Genomic DNA, 20,812 nt, shown 5'->3' with positions numbered 1-20,812 from the left:
CAGTGCTGGTAGGAGCTGGAGAACTCTTAGCACATCTATGAACCTGCTCTGTCCATGTTCTAACTAGTGCACAGATTATCAACCATTCCCACCGTGCCCTGACTAATACAATTTAAGAGAAGCAGGACAGAATATGTAAAATTTGGAAACATTCTAGTGTGTTTTAGCAACGGTGCTGAGTAAACAACTAACAGATGGCTGGAAGACAAAAGCAGAGCATGGCACAATGCCTGTGCTTGAGATCTGCTGCCATAAATGCTTTTCAGCTGTTTTCAGTGGTTCCTTAGACTGGAAAACTTCAACAGAAATTTTACTATTTAGGTGTGTGTTTAGCATAGATTATAGTATTTGAGGGCTAATAGTAGTGGGAGGCTGTTGGACTGGCTAAATACAAACACATAAAGAAGTGTTATGTCCGAATACCTCCGAAAACACAACTTGTTTGTTGAAACATTTCTATTCTTGTAGTGGCCTAATTTTACTTCTCCCTGCTCAAAACAGTGAGTGAAAGTAAAAGGCATAGATATATCAAGCAATTAAAACTTGTGTTTAAAAACTTTGCTGTAAGAAATGTTTGCGCTTTCTTCCTACCAAAAACTTTATCAAGCCTACTGCAATTTGTAGTTATACTCAGTACAAGCGAGCTTGGTTTTACTGTTTCCTTTAAGGAAAACTTTTCAGTGAAAGATAGGACTATGAAAATTTAAACACTCTGTGTTTTTTCTTGAACTTCTTTTCTTTTTTTTTTCTTATGATTCTGTGTACTTTTGAAAGGTCCACTCAAAATTAAATTAGTTCTTGTAGTTCTTCTGTGCTGAAAAAGGACTTAAGACATCTCCTGGGCTTAACCTACACGATGTAACTATTAAAGTGTTTTCTAGAACACACTTCATCAATTCCTATTCTATTCCTACTTTCAATACTCTTAATTCTTAGAGATATTTTATATTAAGCTTTTTTCATGTCTGAAGCTTTGTATAGTAGCCTGCTACTTGTTCCATTCTCTTAAAGTATTGACATTAATAACAAAGATCAGTATTCTCCTTATTTGAAAGATGGCTTATCAAAATAAATGTGCATAGTGTATGTGAAATACTTAACTTGGGAATTAGTGACTGAAATCAGTGAGATACTAATACATCGAATAGGATAGGTTTCATAATTAGAATAAAAGATATTGGCTACATATTTATTTCTGCATACTGTAAAACTTAAAAAAAAAAAAAAAAAAAATCTTAAAATCCAGACATTTATTTAGAGCTAAATGAGGAAGATTAAATGAGCCATTAGAGGATACAATTTCTTACATGTTCTGTAAAGATTATTCTTTCTGATGTTTATGCATGCTTAAGTGAAGTAGAAAAGATTAAAGGAAGAGAAATTGAAATATCTGAGATGAAATTAAATAATGTAAAGCTGTGTCACAGGTCGTGTCACCACTCCCAAGCACTAAAAACCAAGGCCAGATCTTATTCTTTCCTACCGTGGTAAATAATTCATACTACACTCCTGCTGCAGAGCCACAGATTACATGCACAGTGGATGTGGTATGATCAATGAAGTGGTGCCTTGGTCTTACTGAGGAGCACTGAGACCTTACCAGAATTCCAAAAGTTACGCCAACCTCAGGGTGATAAAATCTTATGTCCCATTTTGTGTTCCTAGTGTGCCATAAATGGCCACAGGGAAATAATAATTGCAATTGTATTTTAAATATTAAAAAATTAGGGTTCTCCAATGAGATTAAACTATATCTGTCTGTTAAACACACCATTATACTGTGAGAAAACAATAGTTTACTTCACATGAATATTTAACAGTTTTCTTATTTCTCATGTTCTTCTGGAACAGAAAAAAAAATGCTGTTCTTTGTGAATTAGCTCTGTTTTGAGCTGCTAGTAAAGCTATCATGTCTTACTTAGATACATATAATATTGAATCTTGACTATTTAAACTTAGCACAAATAATAAACATTAAGAATGCGTAGGTGCATATTCATTTGTGCGTGAACATACACCCACCTATGGGTACAAAAACTCATGCTTTTCACCCTCTATGCACCTAATAGTATTGGTGACTCAAGGACAATTTACCCATTTAGGTTGAGGAACTTTAAAGGAAAAGGATATCTGCAATGAAAGCTGCAGTAAAATTCAAGAGATTCACTGTTCTGGAAAGCAAAGCACACATAAATAAGAGAAAAATCTCTTAGAGCATTTTGGAAGGAAGGGGTGTATTTGGATTTCAGTGTCAAACACTTACATGTAGCACTATCGATTTCTACTATGTGACTGGACAAACAGAGGATCCAGTAGATGTAATTTAAAAAAACATCCTAGCTTCTGTGTCAAATTCTTGGGTATTTTAAATTACAATATCTGTCTGTACCTCGTTATTTTGACAGCAGTGAAACATGTAACATTTTTAATATATTACATCTATTGCTGTAATGTGGTCTTCCATGTAATGAGTAATTTATACATCACTTGGTTTATGTACTAAATATTTGTGAATGTGTGATAGTGGAAACAAATGAAGCTGGGCAGATTCAGTACTTCAGATAATACAGGAACTTTTCAGTGTAGGCAGAAGAAGAATTGTCTCTTTCAGGATTTCTTTCATTGCTATATTGTGTGGGGTCTGTTCAGCATCCTCATAGTGTATCATGAGCACTTCCTACAGAACGCACTTCCTGCTCAGGGTTTTCTTTCATGTCTACCTAATCTCCTTTCATGTTAAATCCCTTATGTAAAAACTGGGACAATTCCCATATTTGTCAGCATAACGTTTTTTAAAATATGTACCCTGTTTTTCTTGTCTTTGCTCTCCAGTCCATCCAGTACATTAGCTTTCACACAGTAGTTCTCCAGAAAAGATAAAGAAAAATTATTTTTCTTAGGTCATGACCCCATTTTTCATTGAGATAAGAGTTAAAAGTTTTTTTTGTTCCTTAGTAATTGTTTTATTCATTGAAAGTAACTCACAGAATCACAGAATTGTAGGGGTTGGAAGGGACCTCTAGAGATCATTGAGACCAACCCCCCTGCCAAAGCAGGTTCCCTCAACAAGAGGTAGGTGAAACTCAACTATCACCTACCTCTTATTTTTTCACGTGAAGAGTAATTGGAAAATATAGTGAAGATGATGGTACAAATAATATATTTAAAAAAAAAACCCTCTTAATGCAGAGGTTTCATTTGCAAGGGCAGTTTTTCAAAATATTGCAACACAACAACATTGTATGGATAAGCAGAAATATGTACTTGTGTGCTCTTCTTTTGAAAGAAAATGGAAAAAGTGTCAAAATTCATTAGAGTACATTGGAGACCAGAAGCTGGAAAGAAAATACAGTGAATCTCACGAGAAAGTAATACTAGCACGGTCAGTTAAATGCAAGAAGTCTGCAAAAATGACAGGTTTACTACAAAAGGGCTTATTCTAGAACACCTGCTTATTATCTTCGGTTTTATACATCACAGTTTTTTTTCTGTTTTTAAATGACAGTAAAATGGTTGTTTTCTGAACATAACTTAATGCTGCTAGCAGACTAGAGGAGAAATAGGATGATCTTTTTGAAATTCAACTAAGTAATTGTGTAGGGACATATAGTGGAAATCACTTTTTTTATTATTGTAAGTGCCAAATGCTATTTTGTTGTGTATGTACCAGTACTTTTCTCTCTCAATACTTAGTTTGTGAGCAAATTCCTTGTAAGAACTTGAAAGAGTGCAGAAGCGTTTAATGCACTGATTAAAGAAATCAGCATAAAATGTGTTTATATCCATACTTGTAAAAATACTTACTCAAATCTTAAGTTTCAAAATCCTGTGTTTCATCTTTACCATGCTGCCTTCCATCACTGTTATATACCAAAACATACTGTAATGTCATCATCATAAATTTATATTTCAGACCTATTCTCAATCTCTCACAAAGGATTAGTCAAATGCCAAAATACTGTTTCTTAATTTTTTGAAAGCAGTTGTTCTGTTGTGTTTTAGGAACACGGTATTCCAACTGATATGGGCTATGCAGTGGCTCCTCACCATTCTGGAGTATATCCAGTGCATGTTCAACTTTATGATGCCTGGAAAAAGGTCTGGAATATCAGAGTTACTAGCACAGAAGAATACCCACATCTGAAGCCTGCAAGGTATAGAAGAGGTTTCATCCACAAAAATATAATGGTGAGTTGTATTTCTGATCATATTACCACCACTCCTAGAATCATACAATGGTTTGGGTTGGAAGGGACCCTTAAGATCATCTAGTTCCAACCCCCCTGCTATAAGCAGGGACATCTCCCACTAGGCTGGATTGCTCAAAGCTCTTTGCAGCCTGGTGTTGAACGCCTTAAGGATGGGGACATCCACAGCCTCTCTGGGCAACCTGTTCTAGTGTGTCACCACCATCAACAGTGAACAATTTCTTCCTGATATGTAGGCTAAATTTACTCTTTTCCAGTTTAAAGCCATTTCCCCTCGTCTTGTTTCTACATGCCCTTATGAAACATCCCTCATCAGCTTTCCTGTAGGCTCCCATTCAGGTACTGGCAGGCCACTGTAAAGTTCCCCCAGTACCTTCTCTTCTCCAGGCTAAATAAGCCCAGCGTCCCTCAGCCTGTCCCGACAGGGGAGGTGGTCCAGCCCTCTGATCATCTATATGGCCTTCCTCTGGACCCTCTCCAATGGCTTTTGATGTCCCTGTTGCATTGGGGGCCCCAAATCTGGACGAGATACTCCAGGTGGGGTATCACAATAGCAGAGCACAGGAGCAGAATCACCTTCCTCAACCTGCTAATCACGCTTCTCTTGATGCAACCCAGGATACAGTTGGCCTTCCAGGCTGCAGGGGCACACTGCTGTCTCATATTGAGTTTTTCATCAATGGGCACCCCCAAATCCATGTCCTCAGGGCTGCTCCCACACAGCCTCTGCCCAATGTATATTTGTGCCTGGGATTGCCCTGACTCAGGTGCAAGACCTTGCACTTGCACTTGCATTTTACAAATTCTTTATTTCTAAGTAGAAAAAACATACCCAGGAAGTTCACATTGTAAGAAACGCATATTGTTTTGCATAAATAGCAAGTTATGTTTGACAGTATCTTGTTAATTAAAATCAGTCTTTTGCTGATGATTTTACTGCTAAAGAAGGTGATCTCCAGGAACCCTGCTGTTAACAGTTAACAAAGTCCTAACTGTTCTGTTTCTACTGTTAAATAGTGTTTCAGAGGTCTCAAGAAAATAGTCAACTTTGTATGTTTTAACAGAATGAGTTAGATTTTTAGCAGGTTTTAAATTTACACACTACCATTAACTGCAGAAGAATTTTGACAGTTTATTACATCTGAGAATTGGATCTTTATGCATAAGTACTTTTTCTTTCATTTGAACTATGCACAGTTGACCTTATTTTGCTTTTTACCATACAGAAATGTGAATTGTGCCTTGCACTGTTACTTAACCCCCAGCTAGGCTTTGGGCCCAAGTGGTCGGTCTGAATGCAGGGTAAACACCTACAAGGTGAAAGGAAGGAAGCTGCCCCCTCAGGCTATGAAACTGCACAATTGATGCAGCTACAAATCAAATCACACAAGTTTTCTGTATTACATAATTCACTGTGTAGTTTACTGACAGCAGTATTTGCCTAAAGTGTTGTGAATACCAACATGGAAGGCATTATCCTAATACCTTTGGGTCACTGAGACACAAGCTCTTTCTGATTCAGATAACATCATTATCTGCAGACTGTTTCAAAACAACTTTCAGAAATACTTGATGATATGTGCTTGAGTAGCTTTCTTTTGGAGCACGGAGGAAATCGGTGAACAGGAAAGATACTGGTGTGTACCGTGCTATACCTCTGGATACAGCCACAATTTTGGAGGGTCTGTTGCTGAGCTTCTCACTTAATTCTGATATTGTCCTCTAGTTACCGTGTATACCACTTTTCTAAGTGGAATAATAATATGTCAAAGTTTTGATGTTTGCTCTATTTTGGGGTGGATTAAGATGAAATGATCTGTAGATATCCAGGAAGAAATTGGCACCATACAGATTTGAGCTAAAGTTTATTCTCCTTAAAGCATTAGTGGTGTGTGGGGAAAAAAAAGTGTTTGTGGTTATGCTCAGAGGGTGTAGAGCACTTGAGTAAAACTGACTGACTCTGAGAATCTCCAGAAATCTCTTTCATAAATTTTTGTTAAAGCATAGCATTTGAAGATACACAGTGACACGCACAGATTTGCTTATTCAAAAGATTTGTTCTTTGCATGTCTTTAAAAATACATGCTTTTGTTTCTGCTACTTCTTGTTGCAACTAGTCTTATAAAACCAGTCCAGCTGAGTGAGAAGAAACTATTTCTGATAATGTGAATGAAATCTATAAAACAAAGAAAGAAAAAAAAAAATCAGTAAGATTCATCACATCAGCATAGAATTACTATTGTTGGTGGTACCGAAGCCAAAAAAATGATTTCAAATTGTAGTTTAAACATATAGCAAAACTATCTTTTAAATAAAAGATGGAACTGATAAATACAAATAGATTGAATTATTTCAGATTACATTTCAAATTATTTTAGAATTTTAGAAATCTTTGATGTTCAGACTTCATACACATTATTAAGACCGGGGAATTTGGACACAGTTAGTATGAGGAAGCTGCTTAATTGTGGCATACCTACTGAGATCAATCTCCAGATTCAGAGAAAACGTGAAGAATTTTTGGATGTTATAAATCATAATAAAACCACTGTTTCTTTCTGTAAACTCTATTCATCTTTCAGTGTATTGATTCAACTAAATCATTGTTGACTTTTGGCAACATTGCAATGCCAAAACTACAAAGTAGTTATCACAAAAGAACATTATCAGTTGTGTTACTTTTCTGCCTTTTATTATCTCATGAAATGTATGAATGGTTTTGGTTTGTGAATTTCTCTTGAATCTTTTGTTGCTTTTTTTAAATTAAATTCAGGTGCTTCCTAGGCAAACTTGTGGCTTATTCACCCACACTATTTTCTATAAAGAGTATCCTGGAGGCCCAAAGGAACTAGACAAAAGTATCCAAGGTGGAGAGTTGTTCTTCACGGTGGTTCTCAATCCAGTGAGTACAATGTCATTTTGAAACTATTTAAAAAGAATTAGTTAAAGGAGAATTGAATAAGTGCTTCAAGGCTCATCGGAGCTGATATCCATATAGTAATGATTTCTCACAGAGTTAGCTCTTGTGCCTTTTCAATTAATAAATTTAAAATATAATATTATGTATGTTCTGTAAGTCATACAAAATTAATCTCAACATTTTTGAATACTGTTTTGTTAGTAATGTAGTAGTAGAAACATTTCTTGTTCTGTTTTACTTCTGCATGAAATAAGAGCTATTTAATTTTTAAGAGAAATGAGGTATTAATAACTGTTATTACTATGAGACAAGTGCCTCAAGAGAAATCCATTATCCTGCTCTTCAGAACTCACAGAATGTTGAGAACACCCATTAGTTTGAGAAAGTTGCAAGCAACAAGTGCTGGCACTTGAACTTGTTATGAGAATATTCAGTTGCTGTTCTACAAAAGCTTCAAGGAGAAGATTGAAATAAGTGAACCACCAAATTAATGTTTAACATTTCATTTTTGTTTAATAGAATAAAGAATAAACTAGGTTATGAAACTACTGAATATTGGCAGAATAGAGCAGTACAATACTTCAAAACGGCACCAGATTAGGCCAGTTGCATTAAACCTGACCTCTTAAGCAAGGTTTTATGCTAACTTTTCATCCAAAGTTAAATTGAACTGAAATTTAAAAGGAATGATGACAGATGCTGTTTTGTAGGAGAATCACATAAATAGAATTTACTGCACCTGCTTTATCCAGATTTAATCCCTAGGACTGGGTTTTCCAGAACGCTCAAAGCTGAACAGAGCATATTTTCACTCAAATTCTTTGGAATAATAGCTGAGATACTTTTGTATCTTTTTAAATTTTCTGTGATTTAATGAAAGTCCAGTAGAAAAACAAACAAACAAAGAAACAAAAAACAAGAAAAAAACCAAGAAACTTCTGCCAACTACATTAGCAATTTATATGCAGGTCTATTTTTCAGACCTCAGACTCATCAAGGCTGTTATTTTGATTCTCTGAAAGTAGTTACTGTGTTTTGTTCTCCTTTATTTTTCATGTTCATGTAGCAAATGTAGGGAAGAAAAGCTTCAGTTCTTCTGCACACATTGTCTGACTACTAGAGGATGGTGGTATGTCCCAGTCCTAAATTTAATATTTATCATGTCAGTCAAGGCACATTAAGAGAGGTGAGACCTGGAAAATTCTTAAGAGGAGAGGGTATTGGTGCCATAGTAATGCTTGGGAATTTGTGTAGATCCTAAGAGTTTCTAGCTCAACAAAGAGACTTTGAGGAAACCAAATTGTAGCAACACTTTGAATCAGAACAAACTGCATTCCATGTTGGAAACACAGCCATAACTTAGCCAAAACCTTTTTTACAACAGCAGTGAAACAGCAAAACTTAATGTGGTTGCTTAAAGCATAATCCTTTCAAATTGAAAGAACAGAGAATGGAGGAAAGGCAAATGTAGAACAGCTAATGGTTATTGATACAAATCAAACACATTTTAGCATCCTGCCTTACATACTTAATATGCATACAGAAATGTGTTTTTAGATAGTGCTTCATGATCTCTGATTTATGCATTGCTATATGGACTGTACAGTCACGTAGTTCTGAGAAATATGACATCACCAGTACAATGCAGGCTAACCGAAGGGAAGTTATTTTTTCTAAGTCCATCTGTAAGTGAATATCATACCAAATGATGAATACGAATTGTAATCTTTTAAAGGAGTGCCTTTGAAAAGATGATGTGATGGAGTTTATATGTATATGTATATATATATGTGTGTGTATATATATGTATGCATATGAACAGTCTGTAAAATTGTAAGCATTAGTCTGGCAGGTAAGAAATGTGAAGATTAGGGGATCAGGTTTTGCGTTTGTGGTTGTTTTTTGTTTTATTTGTGGGACTTTGTACCACTTTGTATTTGTACCACTACTCACATGCCAAGGTTTTATACATATGTCAAATTATAAAGTGGCAGATTGAATTTCAGAAGTTTCATTAAAACTGTCAGGATTGCTCTCTGAAGAAATTAACATGAAACATCCGGTCTTTCAGAGGATGCAAAAATTCTATTAGAAGATGTTTTCAACATTTTTTGTCACTGGTGAAAAACCTATTAAGAAGGAACATTAACCAGAAATCATTACAGTGTCATATCAAGAGTAAATAAATATTTCATTTGAAAAAATGACAAACGTGAGTGTAAATTAAATGTAAATCTTAACAGAGGCCTTCATTACGTTTCCTGGTTTATTTTGGATTACTTATCTAAAGTAAATATTGTTTCTGAAGTGTAGGTTATTAGAATGTTACTTTAGGAATTGAATACTACTTTATATATTGACATAAGTACCCCTAAGAATAATACTCAAATTTTCTGTGCAGTCTGGTCGTGTAATAGCAGCTATTCACATGAGAGGCTCTGCTTCCTTATAGTACACTGGAATCAATCACAAACCAGAGAATAAGGGAGAAAAAAAAAAAAAAAAAAAAAGCACCAAACCATATGTGAATCTGTGAGCTTTTTGACATGAGAACCAGTATTGTTGTCATTTTTCCAGGGCATTCTATAGTCAGAGGTCTTGCAGGTAAAAAAAGCATGAGACTGCAGAGGAAATCCTGCTCTGCAAATGACCTCTGCTGGTAATGTGGAAAATAAGAATTGGTATCTTATCTAATAAGAATTGGTAAGCAAATCTTGTGCTCTACAAACCGTATTTATTTGGTATGTATTTATGAGCCCTCACTGCTCGTTAAATTGTGATCTGGTAGTGGCTGTAAAATAATCTCAATATCTATTCCCATTGTGTTCATAAAGCATTCAGAATGCTGAAGTGCCATGAAGTTTAAAAAAAAAAAAAAAAAGCCTGAATAGTACTAAACCATGTTATCTACTTCTTGAATAATATTTAATATTCATTTTTTCTGTTAAAAATCTTGTTGACTACAGTGGCCCTTAGACAAGATCATAGTATATCAGGATCTTGCACAAAATTTTTTACACGCACACAAGAAAAAAAGCCTTCTGCAGCCCTGTATTGTTAGTATACAGGTATTAATTGCCCTGTGTTATCAATTAGATAATTGCCTTACAGGGGGATTGTGTGACTTGCACAGATTTATCCAGGGAGATCTGTGACAAAGCTACAAGGAAAACCTGAATTGCACTCTTAGAGGAGTGGATGCACATAAGAACACAAGGTTGTTTTTTCTTCAGCTTCCCAGTGCTTTAGAAAACTTTCTTATTGCAAAGAACCTGGATGTCAGTAGAGACAGCTGGCAAAGAGGTGTAACTGCTTCTGAGTGGTATTGAAACTATATTAAGAAAGTCACAAGAAGAGATGATCCTGTCAATTAAAAGGAGACTGAATTAAGCATATTTGCATTTAACTTCATTTTGAAATGTTTAAACAATAGCAGGCTTCTGGCTTAGCTGTGCTTAACTGCATATCCCAGTGTAAGTAAAGCCTACTGCTAGTTTTGTGAAATATGGCATCTCCTTTTAAAAAAAAAAAAAAAATTATTTCTTTATCAGTTTATTTATTTTGCATTAGCTGTGCCAGAATCATTCCCAAATAAATCCCAACTGGCTTTTGCAACACTTAAATTAGCATATTTAAATAAATGAAGAATCTTTACTGACATTAAAACATTCAGCAAGCATTTTGCTTGATAAAGTTGTTAGAATTTTCAGTGACTTCAGATTCTGTCCGCAATATTCAGTGAAATTTTAGTTAATAAAACCAATTTCCTTTAGAATTAAAATGTACCAGACAGGAATCTGCTAAAGACAGGACTGCATATTCCAGCGTTTTCTCTAATGATGTACACGTACTCCCACGGGATCAGCAATTAGAGATTAGCTATTAGAGCAGCTCCTGTCAGATCAACTCTTGACAGTCGCAGAATGTTCAGAAAAGTAAAGGACATGTGAATGGTGGGTTACTTTACTCTGTCCCACACAGACAACAGAAGAATGAGTTCACTATTCTCTGAAATAACTTGCTTGTTGTTAACAGTGAGTTTATATATTCTGTGGAACATATACTAATTGATCATCATAGCATTTCCTTCCAATTACCAATCTTATTAGTGAGATAGGTATACCCATGTTCCTTGTTCCTCAAGGCACTAACATGCTGTGGAAGGGATAGGGGAGAAAATAATACAGAGGTACGTATTATGACATTGTAGAAATCCATGCTCATCAAGATCCCCCTGCAGACTCCATCTTATGTGTAAAACTGGAAGCAGTTGACTGAAGAAGACTACAAAGAACTAAGTAAAACTCCACTTTGAAGGGAATTCAAAATGATCAGTTTTTATTATATTTGAAAAGACACTTAAAAAAAGAAAAAAAAAAAAAAAAATTGAAATTTCATGGAGAACTTAGGCAATGAACTCTCTTCAGATGTCCTGAAACAGAATATTGGCAATTAAATGAGGCTGAGGATTTACATGAGAATTGTATCAGGATCTTTCTCCATAAGAATGTTTTTCACATTAAGAACCAAAACTTGAACTACAGAACTGAATTTGGTTGGATATTTGTTACTGCAGTAGTTGATAAGACACGGATTCCATGTAAATGTTCATGCTTTTTGTTGCCCTTACGTACAGGGAAGACTTTCATAGAGGATTATATTTCACATGTCTCTTTGCTGTAGAATGTGCAGTACTTTTCTCATACATATCTGCTGCCATCTGCTTCTGTAGACATTGTTCAACATAAGACAGGCCAGATGCAGGGCAAGCTTACTAGTTTCATTGCTTGGTTGTTTTTTTGTTAGGTTGGTTTTTTTGGTTTTTGGTTTTTGTTTTTTTTTTTTTTTCCCCGCTTATTGTTTTTCTAAGTGGAAAATTTCAATAATGAAAAGAAAATTTATGAAGCAGACTGACGCTATTAAATGCAGTATCTCTCATCTGCTTTCTACTACTAGTTCATTAGATTTTATTGCTAGAATCAATTTGTTAATCTATTTGCTTTAGTTTTCAAATCCTCATATGGAAGATTTGTTTTGATCTTAGAATCCAAATAATCTGGTAAACCCAGTTGTGGTTTTTTTTTTATATAAGACTAACTTCCTGTAGGAACATGGTCCGAAGCAGTATTTTGTGCCCTTCCTTTTCCATTAAAATCAATAAGAGTTAAGCTGTACTGGTTTAAATTTGTAGAAGATGTTCATGACCTAGTCCCAGGTATGCCAGGATATTTTTCATTTGACTGTGGAAGATAAAAATCAGAAGCTTTGCAGTCCTATCAGATGGATGTTTAAGGCAAATCACACTTCATAAAAATCTCCTGTAGCTTTTTTGCCTCCAAGAAAAACAAACAACACATAATTTAGTAATTGCACAGCACTTACGTGCACTTCCTTACAAAGCAGTGGCTGTCTACAGAAGAAAAAGGAAGATTTCCTTCAAGGAAAATTTGGTGAAAGTCTTCAGTGTTTGACAGCCCAATATTGAAACTAATGTGTAGCCAACTGTGCAATCTCCATACAGTTACAGCAGTATTGATTGAGAGGAAGGGCCATTCATGATTTAGGTTCTGTGCCTGATTGATCTTAAAATAATTGTAATCTTTGTATGCATCTGGTTCTAAGTATTTTCCTTTAATTTCTAACTCTCCCAAGTTACACTGAGTGGAACTGTTATTAAGCTAATTGACTTGCATCAAGGGAGAAGTTATCTCCTTTAAAGCTGAAAATTAGAGTGTTTGTATGAGCATCAGCAGAACCTACTGGATCTTAATGTGACCCTAAGCAAGACCAACAGCCAGCCTTTAGAACTACAGAGAAAAATACAAAAGCAGAGGCAGTCAGGCTTAAGTCTTCCGTTTCTGTCTGTCCAGCTTTCCACATCTTCATATCTAGAGGCAGTAAAAACTGCAAAGGAGGCCGTTTCCACTCAACAATTTCATCTGTTCTCTGTTCTCTCGTTCCTGTGTCAGTAAATCCTGAGAGTTCCAAGAAGAGTTTGGGGAGTTGCCATCAACTGGGGAGATGAGGGAAGTCAGTTATGCTTGGCATTTTGGTTGACTGCAAAATACAAGTATTTCTTGCCCTTCTGTCTGTTCTCCATAATCCGCCCATAGCAGCCTGAGTGGTATTTTGGGGATGACATAGACAAAGTATAAAAGCAAATGAATGGGCACCAGGAAAGGCTGAGAAACAGACAAGCAATCTAGAGATAGTTCCAACAGTAGAAGAGCAGTGGGCAAGAAGAAACCTTTGCCGTTCTTCAAATTTTCAAACGAAAAGCCACATAGAAGTGTTTTACAGCTGTCAGTGAAGTGAGCCTCCTGGGCAGGCTTGTAAATAAGGCTCTGTTTCCCAGCTAGGAAATTGCATCACAAGTATAGTCACAGTTTTTGGCGAATGCCAAATAAAACAACCAACCGTGTGCAAAAGGTGAAAATAAATTCCAGTGTTCTGACTGTCAGACCATTAATTCAGAACTACCCTAAATATGTAATTTTGTTTGATCTTCTAAATCTTCCCTGGCTCCATCACATTTATAGTGCAGATACCGCTATGTAAATCAAACTCAACTAGCTAATTTGCTTTCTTTGCAAGTGGATAGATCTGTGGCAGCTGCAAAACTAGCAATATAGCCTAGGAGCAAATAGTGGTATGCAAGCTGGAATCTTTACATTGTGGAATTGAACACAGCTTTTCTGGTAGCATACATATCTTTAAGAGACTATATTTCAACCAATTAATAATATATGTTCAAGCATAGACTATGATCTAATTTCTTATTGTATCACTTTGTGAGTCTAATGGAGTAAAGCCTGATATTCCTGAGTCTCTGAATACCTGAAACAAAGTTCTTCTGAGTAATATGGAGATGATATCTAAACTGCAGTGTACACAATGCCAAATTAATTGGAATGTAGGTGTTCTGAGAGTTAGACATACTCTTGTGGCCTGTAAATATTTGTTCAGAGCTAAAATGGCAACGATATACTAAATTGGTAATCTATCTGTTCTTGTGCCTAACACAGTTGTTGTTTTTTTTTATCACCCATATTTATTATATTATCACTTAATTAATTGTCAATCTTTATTTTTACTTCATTTTAAAGTGGCCTGCTTAACTTCATCAAAAGGCCTTTAAGGGTCCCTTCAAACTCAAAAGATTCTATGATTCTAACATCTATTGCTAGAAGCTGGGTAACTCCTTGCATGTATATATATATATATACACACATATATATATGCATATATATATGTATATTATATATATATTGTTTGGTGTAAATTGTTTGTCAAGCATTTATTGCTTTCTCTGTTCTTGATATATGTGATTTAATAACAGCAACTCAATCCCAGTTTCCGCTGCAATTTGTTGACCTAGAAGCTATTGCCTCTAATTGGGAAATGTTGTAGTAAGGAAATATGCAGCACAAAATGGGTGTTCAGAAAGATAAAGGCTGTTCCTCTTGAATGATTGTCCTTGTTTCTCTGCAGTACTAGTCAGAATCCCAAATATTATCAGGGGTAATAATGAGGAGGAGAGCAGAACAGAAATAGTAGTCTACCCTTTCATTCTGAGGAAGGAATACAGAAGTGCTGAGAAGCAGCTGAAAGGAACTGAGGATACAGCTACCTGCAAGGCTCTGTGAGAATGCAGAGTGCAGGAGAGTGCCTCTGCTGCTCTGAAGATGGGTGGGAACAAAAAAGGAGCTGTTGCCCAGAGGCCTGGTTTAGTCCCAAACCATGATTTTAAATATTTTCTGCATTCCATTTCTGTCCCCTTATGGAAGATATTAAATCCCATGGAGAGCATTCAAGCGCAACCAAGGTTATAGTTTGTTTATGAGGAACAGCTAAAAAGGGTGATACTTCTTGCACTCAGATAAAGAAAATGCTGAGATGCCCGGAAAGAAATAGCTTTAAAAGGGGAATAAAAATAATAAAATCAAATGGGGTCTTTCTAACCGAAAGATAGGCTAAAATGCTTGTTAGAGTAAATATAAATCCATTCACAGCTGCTTCTCTTTTGAAGAAGGAATAAAGAAATATATGAAGCTCTATTTATATTATATGGCATTGCCGAGGGGTGCAAGGTTATTGAACAAATAGTAGTTTTTAGTAGTCTAGCCTTCTGAGATTCCTTCAAAGGATTCCTTTTATATCTCCCAATCTGTAGTTTTAAGAGAGTAAACCTTTAGTAATGTAGTGTAGTGATTATTAGCTGTCATGGAAAAGTGATCATCCTCGTTATTTGGAATTTGCTCAAATGAAAGTTGGAATATGGTACATGATAGCATGGAACAAAGCATCATAACTCAACACAGAAGGCAAACAATGGTTACTATGTTTTGTCTGGGTTTGAAACTGCACATCTGTAAATGGAAAGGCAATTACATGAGTTTCCATCATCTGTGTTGCTCTACAAAATGATAAATTGATTTTTGCTCAAATTCACGGAAAAGCAAGGAAATAGCTAGCAACTTAGCATTCCCTGCAATGGGACCCACACCAAGGTGCAAACCATTCAAATGGTACTTGGCTATCATTTTCTCCTGTAGCTGGGGAAACATAGATAAGCTTGTCCATCTCTCTGATGCCGTGGCCATATAGCTGTTGTTGTCAGGCCACCAGGAGTGCCCCAAGGACAGCAGCAGGGCCTGGTAAGGTGGCATCGCAGACTGTAAGGCACCCCCCGTAGGAGTCCATGATATATGAAGTGTTCTGTTCTCAGAGAAACGTAGCCAGAGCTGGCTCTGGGCAGCTGCTGGACTCTGCTCACCAAGGTCACCTCTTTGCAGGCCTCTGCAACCAGGACCTTGCCACATATGCCCAGTACAGTCAGCAGTCTTTTGTTGTTTTATGAAGCACAGGATTGTTGTTTGCTGATTCTGCACAGTGGCAGTGATTGTGCTGGGAGTTTGCTTGCATAGTATCAACAGGAGGAAAGAAAATTTGTTCCCATATTCTTAGAAGATAATAAGCTACCAGTATTATTTTTGATGCTACATAGAAGTAAAGGAGACCTTTCCTATCATGTAAAAAATTAGGTTGTGTATTTGGTAACACTGAATATGGCCTGCTTTGCAAGATATAGTTATGTGTGCTTTAAAACAGCATTTGATCTTCTGTCTTTTTGTCAGAAATTATTATCCCTAAATTGTTTGATATAAAAAATAACTGCATAGTGGGAAATGAGATCTCTGATATTTCTGAATTTCCTTGAAACAGTTTTGTGTGATGGAAATGACTTATTATGATGCATCCAAACAATTTTTTAGCCTCCTTTCTGATATACTTCAAATTACAATTAATTCCCTTCAGGGATAAAACAATACATATTTTCCCTGCACTAGGAATCTTTTCAAGTTCTTTGGCTTTTTCTTTCAATGCAGTGCTGAAGTGTTTGGCATGTAAGGAATTGCCAGTAGGTGAACTAACTTGATAAATGTCAGAGGTCAACTCGTGTGGAAAAGAAAGTGGTTGTCAAGAAAGGAAGTTAACCTTTCTTACAGAACCACTTTGATCGTATCCTTGTTGAGAATGACAATCCAGTGGCTGGTCTGTTCCTGCTTTAGGAACTGAAATAAAAAAGGAATCTTAAAAAGGTTGTAGATTTGGCAAAATGCTTATTATTGCCAAAAGAGAGTATTTAGGGGAGAAAAAAAGAATACAGAAATAAACACTACGAAAAAACCACACTTGCTGCTGTCTGAAATGAAAGATTATGTTCTAATGATTAATTGATATATGTCTCCTAATTTTACTTAAGTCAGGCAAAATAAATGAAATAGTCTGTTTACTTTGTTATCCAAAGAGGTGTCACCAAATTGACACTATTGATTGAACATTTCTTCCACAGTATAATTAACTTCAAGTAATACATTGCATTACAGTGAGGTGTTCAAGAAAATCAGTTCTAAAGCTTTGAAAGCTTTCTATCACAGGAAGCCAGTTATTAAAATATTATTAAAATGCTCCGAAACAGAAGAACACACTGTGGATTCAAATGTTTCATTTCCTTCTTTTTCCTTTTTAAATTAAAGGCTGGAATTCCTTTACTAAATATTTATTTCAGTTTTTTAAATGACTTCAGAATTCAGGTTGCAATGACTTTTTTTCAATTTTAAGTGGTTATTTCAAGTTTCACTTGAATTGGAAATTACCCAGTTTTATTTATAATATTATAATATTATATTATTTATAATAAGAGTCAAGTTTCTGTTTTTTAATGGAATTGAGTTTGGAGAATATGTCATGAGATAGCTTTCCTATTTAAAAAAAAAGAGAGGGAGAGAGAAAGAAACCTCCTAGAGAAGCAAAAGATCACAGATTACACTGAGTGTAAGAACTACATGTTTCATCAGTAAAAAATGATTTTGAGGACAGATCATTTTTCATAGTAGAGGTTTCAGTCCTCAGCCTCTGGGAAACCATTTGACAGTCTGTACTGCTGCTCTGCCCAGCAGCACAGTTTATGTGCATTCAATTTATGTTTCTCTCCTTCTGGAAAGAAACCCTGATGGCAGATGTTGGTTCCATGACGAGTGTGTGCATTTGGAGCTGATGTTGTAGCATTGGAGGATTTATCCGAGTCACAGTTTCACAATGTGGTGTTAGAAGAGCAAAATACAAGCAGCCTTTCAATTGACAGAGAAGTGAAGGATGCTTGATGCTTTTTTGTTTGGATGGGGGAACATTTAATGCACTTTGGAAGTACTTGGTCATGCTTCAGTCTTCTTTTTCTGTTTCTGCATATGATTTGACTATCTGCCCAGAGTTTGAGGAATAGCTTTGTAGAAGTGATGGCTTACATATCCTGTTAAACCTACAGCTGGAGTAGCAAGATTTAAATTGCTGTGATTCTTTCACTAAAACAGAATTTGCTTTTCTAATATTAATGTATATGTATTTCACATGAAGTAAACCTACAGGTAATACTTTTGCTGTGCTCGCCATTAAGTGAATTTGCTTAAAGATTATGTAAATAGCATACAACCCCAGTGTTAGATGGCATTTCCTAGTTCACACACAGCTCATGGTGCCTCTTCTGTGGTTTTCTTCACTGATTCCATTGAGCTGACTTGAGAAGGAGGATGTAATTCAGTGAAGAGCAAAGATAGTAAGATCTTCATGGATGTGATCAAAGACTTGAAGTTCTAAATAAGAGCAAAATGCAAAGTAGATTTATGTTATCTGTGATTACACTGCCATCTAGTGACACAATGACTCAATGTAGACTTTCTTGCTGTTTTTTAAAGATTAGCATCTTCATGACACACTTGTCTAATTATGGAAACGACCGCTTGGGGCTGTATACGTTTGTGAATCTGGCCAACTTTGTTCATACCTGGACAAACCTGAAACTGCAAACTCTTCCTCCGGTTCAGCTGGCTCACAAGTACTTCGAGCTATTCCCTGAGCAAAAGGACCCACTCTGGCAGGTAGGCAGACTTGCTGATGAAAGGATTAAAAAAAAAAAAAAAAAAAAAAAAAGTTGTCTTGATGTTTTTGTTTGTTTGTTTGTTTCTGAATTTCTTTGTTTCAGTTTCTTGTAAAGAAAAGCAATCATATTTTTAAATTTGAAGTGGTTTTCAATCCAAGCAATTTTCCCAATTGTTTTAGTCTCCATAGAAAGGTTGCAAAAGTAATATGTACTAATACACATAGTAAAGATTATCTTTCATTCATTTTATTTGCGACTTTACTTGTTTGTAGAATTGTGGGAAATGCAGGAAAGGTGATTGATGTTATTATTTCTTCTTTTGTAACTAGCAGGAATGAAGCATTTGAAAGAGATGTCTGTGTATATTTTAGCCATTGTCCATTAAAGACATGAACTTTATTCCAAATGTGTTAAGAGAGTATCCGAAAAGAACAAAGAGCCCTAAGACCATGGCTACCTTAATTCAAAAATTGACTCACCAAGCATAAGTACAGTAGAAAGTTATTCACAGTAAGCTGAGAAGTGCCCAAGCAAGAACCTGACCAGCACTTAATACACTGATGTTGTCAGTTGTGCTTCTTCATTAAGCCATCTTTCATGAGTGATCAGACTGAATGTATCAGGAAAGTGAATTGTGCTAAAGCTGAAGTCTGTACTAACATTGCGTTTGACATGACTTTTTCAGCCAGTGACCCAGTGATAAGAGAACAGTCTCTAAAGAGAAATTACTGTGGGATTTGGGAATGTTGTTCTGCTTCCACCTACTCAGTGACAGTTCAGTCAATTTGTGGGATGTCTGAGCATGACAGAAATCTATATCACTGTGTGGATGCTGTGATGACTCTTTCTGAGGTGACTCAAAATATTTTGAGAGCAAGCTTTACTAAATCAAACTTTAAAATGTATTTAAGTTTGCTTATTTAAGTTTTTTCTAGCATTGGATATTGAATTGCCAAATTAGCAAGAATCTGAATGTGAGATTGCAAATTTGGTCTTAAATGTGAAGCTTGAAATTCATGCTGCTACTGAGCAAAGCATTGAACTAGTGGAAAAAATGCCAAGAACTTTGCATAATGTTAAGAGAACATGAATTTAGAAAATGGAAATTAGCCTGTAGCCAAAGGACTTGAATAATTACAATAACATAGCATAGAAATTTGTCAGCAACAATGACTAACATGCACTGAAAGTGGTGTCTTTTGTCTATAATTTGCATAAACTTGAATAGCTACTTTTTTTTTTTTTTTTTTTTTGAGCCCAGAGTACTGGTAATCCTCTTTGTCTCAGCAGACCAGTGTCAAAAGTTACTTGCAAGAAGTATTCATAAAATAGATACAAACTGATTCAGTAGTAAAATGGAAAATTATAAATATTTGTATCAGGACTCACTTCAGACTCAGTATTCTGTACTGATTTGAACTAGGGGATCAGAAGATGTATATGTGAAGAGAAATCCTTAAACTAGAATTAATATTCTATTTTAGTTTGCGGCTTATATAGAATGATATCTTCTACAGTAATGTAAAAAGAAAAGTAGTTAGAGAATTCATTAGAATTTTTACTTTTCTCAATTTGTATGTAATTTTTAATTAATCTTGAACTATTCCCATATCTTGAGTACATTGGATGAAATTTGTCTTTGGCATAATTCTCCTGAATTTATTGGCATTTCTCTGGAGAAATCATCTTGTCCCAGGGTCTGTTGAGTAGCTGGGTCATTTGTATGTATTTCAGTGAGTTAGAAAATGAAAAATACATTCCTGCTACACACTTGTCTAAAAGTATCTGTTTCCACAGGAGGGAAAAAAAAAAAAAAGTTGTTTCTTGTTTGTCACACCTGCAAATATATTTCTGAATTATTGAAATAATTGAAATCATTCTTTTAAATGTAACATTTTTTCACTCATAAGGAAAACTAATATTTTTCTGGTCAGAGCATTTGCAGATTGGTAATCAACATTAACAGAATTTAAGAACCTTATTGGGTATGATTGCTAGTAAAATTCTTTGTTTTTCTTCTCTACTTCAGAATCCCTGTGATGACAAACGGCACAGAGATATCTGGTCTAAAGAAAAAACCTGTGATCGATTACCAAAATTCTTGGTTGTAGGACCTCAGAAAACTGGTAAGAGTCTTTCCTATTTCGACAAGGTAGGGTATTTGTAAATGCAAGTAATTATAGTAATTAATCAGGTTTTACTCAGAGTGCTCTGTAGAGATTGTGATCATCTAATAGCATTTTT

General features: G+C 35.5%; 1 protein-coding gene across 4 annotated transcripts in view; it reads left to right on the top strand.

Annotated features, from left to right (window-relative positions):
* LOC100539813 (N-deacetylase and N-sulfotransferase 3) overlaps positions 1–20,812 on the top strand; it is a 75,520-nt gene that overhangs the window by 34,383 nt on the left and 20,325 nt on the right. For all 4 annotated transcript variants that reach the window (XM_085222838.1, XM_085222836.1, XM_003205715.5 and 1 more), the window contains exons 5-8: positions 4,003–4,188; positions 6,982–7,110; positions 18,384–18,566; positions 20,598–20,694. In XM_085222838.1, the coding sequence (XP_085078964.1) occupies positions 4,003–4,188; positions 6,982–7,110; positions 18,384–18,566; positions 20,598–20,694 (595 nt within the window). The remainder of the gene's footprint in view (positions 1–4,002; positions 4,189–6,981; positions 7,111–18,383; positions 18,567–20,597; positions 20,695–20,812) is intronic.

This window comes from Meleagris gallopavo, chromosome 4, assembly GCF_905368555.1.
Source record: "Meleagris gallopavo chromosome 4, MGAL_WU_HG_1.1, whole genome shotgun sequence".
Lineage (NCBI taxonomy): Eukaryota > Metazoa > Chordata > Aves > Galliformes > Phasianidae > Meleagris > Meleagris gallopavo.
The sequence above is the reverse complement of the archived record's forward strand: the minus strand, read 5'-3'. Positions and strand labels throughout refer to the sequence as shown.